We start from the raw sequence: 6,000 nt of genomic DNA on the forward strand, positions 1-6,000 counted from the left end.
TTATATTATAGACAATGTTTTAATTCGCGTGCAAAATGTAGTTAAGCTTAGTGTTTTATTATATATATAATTAATGTAAAATCTAACCTATCAAAACGTTCTTAAGATGATCATCAAAGATGATAGAACGCTACTGATCATCTAAAGCAAGGGTCTCCAAACTACGGCCCGAGGGCCACATCCGGCCCGCGGACAGATTTTGTCCGGCCCATGGAGAGCTATCATACTTGAAAACTCCTTTTAGAGAACATATTTTTTATAGCAAATTAAATTTAGTTTACTGAAGTATTCTAATTTTATGTTGAATAATTATTAATATGACATCTACATTGATATGGTCATGGGCTAACTACTCATAACATTGTTGTAGGCTTATTGTTATTGTTTTTGTGATAAGTTGGATAAAGAAACACAGAATTGTAATGAGTAAAGACATGTATAATATGCAGAAAATTTAACTTCAGTATATAATAACTAACAAATTATTGAAATGAATCCAACTAACATTTTATACATTTTAAATAAAAACATAACTTATAACAAGCATAATGACATATGAAATACTAATGAGATTTATGTAACTGAGATTTTCCACTGACAATAGTTTGTAGTTGTGGACTAATTTTACTTGTACCAATTATTAAAAGAGATTTAAGATGCTCATCAGTTAATTTAGATCTGTAAACATTTTTTGTGTACTTCATTTTGGAGAAGGTCTTCTCACACAAATAAGTAGTACCAAAAACAGAAAACAGCCCACGAGCAAATTTATGCAAATTATCAAATTGTGTCAGTGGAAGACTCTTATAAAATTCCAACAAATATGAGTTTTAATATTTGTTCTTAATTATATCACTGCACTGTAGATCAATCATTTCCATTTGAAGTTCCGGGGCTAGGGTTTCAATGTCAGTATCAAAAGGATTCTGAAAAATCTTAATTTGATTCGCAATGGCATCAAAGTCCGAGAAACGAGTATCAAAATTTATTTTCAAAGCACTCAAAGTTTCGATTGCAAAATCGATAGGAAACTCAGTCTCAGTGGTGTGGCTGAATATTTCACATGTTTTAAAATGTGAAAAACATTTACTTCGTAGTTGTGATTGAAACAGTATCAATTTCTTCCGGAATGATTTGATATTAGTGTATAAATCAGGAAGATGCTGGTTTTCTCCTTGCAATCTCAAATTTATTTCGTTCACATGTTTTGTCAAATCAACATAGAATGCTAACTTCCACAGCCATGCGTTGTTTTGTAATTCAGTAAGAAGGCGATGCTTTTCATTCAAAAAAATTTCGATCATTGCTCGAAGTTCAAAAAAGCGCTGAAGGACTTTCCCACAACTAAGCCAACGTACGGCAGTATGATAAGTTAAGTCATTTTCTCCAATCTCTTCAATAAATTGTCGGAATTGTCTGTGATTCAGCCCAAAAGATCTGATAAAATTAACTGTTGATATGACTGGTTTCAGAACTTCAGACATATCCAAACATTTTCCGCACAAAGACTGTTGATGAATGATACAATGTAAGACTAATGGTTTTGAACCACCGTCATTTTCTACAGCCTTTGACACAAGAGCGACCACTCTTTTATCTTTCCCACTCATGTTTTTGCCTCCATCAATTGTAATACATTTCAAGTTTTTCCATCGAAGGTTCTTTTGATTAATGGCTATTTCAACTCCTTTAAAAATATCTGTACCAGTAGTTGTGCCATGAATACTATACATATCAAGAAGTTCTTCATGCACTTCATAGCTTTTATCTACTCCTCGAATATAAATCAACACCTGAGCAGTATCTGACACATCCGTTGACTCATCCAAGGCCAAAGAAAACCACTCAACATGTCCATTTTTGTCGAACAGTTGAGAGGATATATTTTCAGCGATGTTTTCTACCCTTCGATCCACAGTGTTTGCTGACATACTGACAGTTTTTAATAAATTTACCTTTTCAGGGCATATTTCTTCAGCTACTGCAATTATGCATTCTTTGATCATTTCTCCATCGGTGAATGGTTTTCCACGTTTTGCAATTCCAAGAGCCACACGAAAGCTGGCACGAGTTGCAGCCTCTTGTTCAGTTTTGAGTTTTGTAAATGAAGATTGCTGCGATTTCAATCCGCGCTTCATAGCTTCGAATTTTTCTGTCCGAAAACTTCCTGTATATTTTGAGTAATTTTGAAAATGTTTTGTTTCATAATGACGTTTAATGTTATATTCTTTGAGAACGGATATGCTTTCATTGCAAATCAAACATAGCGCCTTGTTACTGGACTCAATTACGAAATACTGAATGTTCCACTGATCTTTGAATTTTCTACATTCACTATCAATTTTTCGCTTCTTTTCCATACTACTAAATCACACACAAAAGCAACAATTCAAATCAAAATACTGTTACAAAGATGTCTTAAACTTAAACACGCACAAACACGTTTTAAGGAGATACGCACTATTTTATTTCACAACAGTGTCATAGGAACTGACTTCTGTACGTGTTATTAGCGCCATCTGTTAGCGATAGAAGGTACTACCTATTTCCGCTTGTGTCCACCAGATGTCGTGTCACGTTACTCCTCATGGCTCGTACTCTACGACTAATCTAGAAATTACAGATAATGACAGGAAAATTAATAATATGCAGTGTTGCTGTTTTGCGGACTTTAGTCCGATTTGCAGTCTTTTTTAAACGTTGCGTACTTTTTCGGACTTTTTTTTTTCATCAGAGGACTATTTCACTTTTTACCACCGGCAACAATGATAATATGGTTTTGGCCCTCGGAACTTACTGGAGTAATCAGTATGGCCTGGAAAGTTTGGAGACCCCTGATCTAAGGAAATGCTATTGATGATGATCATTCCCAAGACGATCATCATCACTAGCATTTTTGAGCACATAATTAAATAATGGTATTAAAACATCACTTTGGAGTAGATGATAGTAATAGGGAGATTTTTAATTAAATTTAATATTAGACAGACTACAGTTATAGAGAAAATAAAATATGCTTACTTTATATTAAGCCCTCAAAAGAGCGTTTTTTAATGTTTTTAGCGTTATTTTTATTTATTAAATATCATGTCCTTTGCACTTAAACCATAAAATTTAATTCAACAGCAATATCACAAAATTAGAATTTCCGATACACAGTCTCACGCGCTGGAGAAAAAATTTTTCTTTTCCTTACAGTATTGCTATTGCACGCTTTGAAATCGTTTAGTTTTTTTTAATCAAAAATTCTTTAGTTTTACAAAATATGAAATACATAATAAAAACTCATTCCAAATTCAAAAGTCGGGCTCCCAATGGGTCGAAGGACTACGGTATTCAAAATTGGGTACCGTTGTTTTTTCACAATGCGAGAAACATTTATGCATTCATGCAGATTCTTCGTCATTTAGTTTCTTTAAGTATACCTGGCGATAATATTTGGTGGCAACACTTTGAAATGTGAACTAACGCATAAAGTGAAACGCCGCAAAATGCAGTTTTGAGACTAATATTTCATTGGGTCTAACGCCCCTTTGGGCTAAAAATGTAGGCTTTGTAATAAATTACAAAAAACGGTTGATGAAATGTACAAAAGCTTCCCAAATGATCTACGGTTTACATACTATAGATCCCATCATTCGCCCCGTATGCAGTATTGATTAAAAAATAATGATTTAGATAAAGAGATTACGTTATAGTCTCAATACAATTTGAAATTCACAAATTAAACTGAACATCTGTTTTGGTGTAACAAAAATAAGAGATAGACATAATTAGTATATAGGCATAATAAGATAACTATAATAAGTAATGGGAACACAATATTATGATAAATTGTAATAATAATACTAAAGGAGTAAGTGTCCACGGGGTTATTAAAAAATAATGATTTAGATAAAGAGATTACAATATAGTCTCAATACAATTTGAAATTCACAAATTAAACTGAACATCTGTTTTGGTGTAACAAAAATAAGAGATAGACATAATTAGTATACAGATAAACATAATAAGATAACTGTAATAAATGATTATTACAGTTTATAGAGTTCACAAATCAAGTCATTTTGTGCATATTCACAGCATGAAAAAGTTCACTAAATTTATGTAGTATGAAAACTTACACTTGACAAAGATCTAGGCCGTAGGAGAGTCTCTGCATAATTTTTTGAAACTTCGGATATTGATGTTTATCTTTAATTAGAAACCTTTGAGATCAGTTTGTGGGTATTTTATGTGTTATTTTATTTATTTATTTAAAATTTTCAATCTTTGAAATATTGCTGATGGTTGTGAAAGTTTTTTATATTATAGACAATGTTTTAATTTGTGTGCAAAATGCAGTTAAGCTTAGTGTTTTAATGATATATATAATTAATGTAAAATCTAACCTATCAAAACGTTCTTAAGATGATCATCAAAGATGATAGAACGCTACTGATCATCTAAAGAAATGCTATTGATGATGATCGTCATCACTGGCATTTTTGAGCACATAATTAAATAATGGTATTAAAACATCACTTTGGAGTAGATGATAGTAATAGGGAGATTTTTAATTAAATTTAATATTAGACAGACTATAGTTATAGAGAAAATAAAATATGCTTACTATAAATATACATATATGTACAAGTAAGCACATCAGAGAAAAATTTCAATTTCTATTTCGACATTAAAATAGTATAGTTACATTTCCTTTCATTATTTTAAATTTGAGGCAAAATTCCAAATATAATAATTTTGTGAAAGATTTCAGTTTAAACTGAGTTGGATGAATATATATTGAAATTTGGAAGTTTAATTGTAGCTAGGAACAAAATTTTTAATAAGTATGTAACCCAGCATGTAGATGGAAATACCACTTTTAATTACTATTAAATTTTTGATAATTAAGATGTAATGTGCAGCAGTTAATAAGGGTATGCTAGGCATCATGGAAAGTGTGGAAATCATATATTGATTTTCCCCCTAGTTCTTATTACATGAAATTCTAAAGAATTGTAATTGTATTTCAATATAAAAGTTTATATTATTAATACTGCTAAATGGCTTTTTCTGAATGCTACTAATGCCACTGTAGCATAAATATTTGAAAAAAATTAGAGAAATCTGTTCCAAATACCATCTATTCTGATAGCCAATGTAATATTGTTTGACGCATATTTACGAAGTATTATTGCATTTCCTCAATTACCTTAAAGTAACTTTTGAATTTAGACAAAAAAAAATGTTGCAGAATATAATGAATATATAAATTCATTAAAACTGGCAGTTGAAAACAAAGACTAAAAATTGCATTCATACTAATCTAAAAGAAGATAATATTCACAGCGTGAATTGGGCACAGTGTAAATGATGTAACACTGTCATATTTCAATATATATCCGAAGGTTACATAATATCTCCGTTTTTGCAATGATAAGGGATTAAAATAATTATATGTTCTTTCAATGAATTTTGAATAAAACTCATTAAAAGCGAAAAAAAAAATATTCTCATGAGCTTAATTATTTCTTCATAAATCTAACGGAATATAAGCCAGGTTTATTGAGAAATATATAATCAGCTGTTATTGCACACATAAAATTTTCATAATTATAAAACTTTTGAGGAATACTTTTAAAACTTCTTTTGAGAATATTGCGATTACTTATGAAGATTATGAAGATTTTTACTTTCAGTTTACATAATTACCTGTTCTAATCTTGTGAGTGTAAGTTACGCACACGTATAATTTATATTTCAAATTAAAATGTTTATATAAAATTTAGCAAGTGGGTTACTCTTCATATATATATATGATTCATCTAATGTAATTTTTTAAATTGCTTTGCATAAACTTTAAAAGATAAATTATTACACAATAATGTTCAGAGGTTGCATATTTGGTGGCTTTGTTGTATGTTATAAATTAACTTATAAATATATATATTTAAGAATTAATTCTAAAATTTGAGTAACTGAAAATGAGCAAGATTTCGGTGTGAATATCTTGCT

General features: G+C 30.4%; 1 protein-coding gene across 1 annotated transcript; it reads right to left on the bottom strand.

Annotated features, from left to right (window-relative positions):
- Nucleotides 1-563: 563 nt before the first annotated feature.
- Nucleotides 564-2,138, bottom strand: LOC146998547 (general transcription factor II-I repeat domain-containing protein 2-like). The gene is made up of 2 exons (XM_085810216.1): nucleotides 1,359-2,138; nucleotides 564-716 (listed from the first exon to the last, which is right to left on the bottom strand). Exons 1-2 carry the CDS (start codon nucleotides 2,136-2,138, stop codon nucleotides 564-566), a joined length of 933 nt encoding a protein of 310 aa, XP_085666342.1.
- Nucleotides 2,139-6,000: the final 3,862 nt, after the last annotated feature.

The sequence above is a fragment of the Stegodyphus dumicola genome, chromosome 2 (assembly GCF_044657685.1).
Source record: "Stegodyphus dumicola isolate Sdum_Otavi_A_Nest chromosome 2, ASM4465768v1".
NCBI lineage: Eukaryota > Metazoa > Arthropoda > Arachnida > Araneae > Eresidae > Stegodyphus > Stegodyphus dumicola.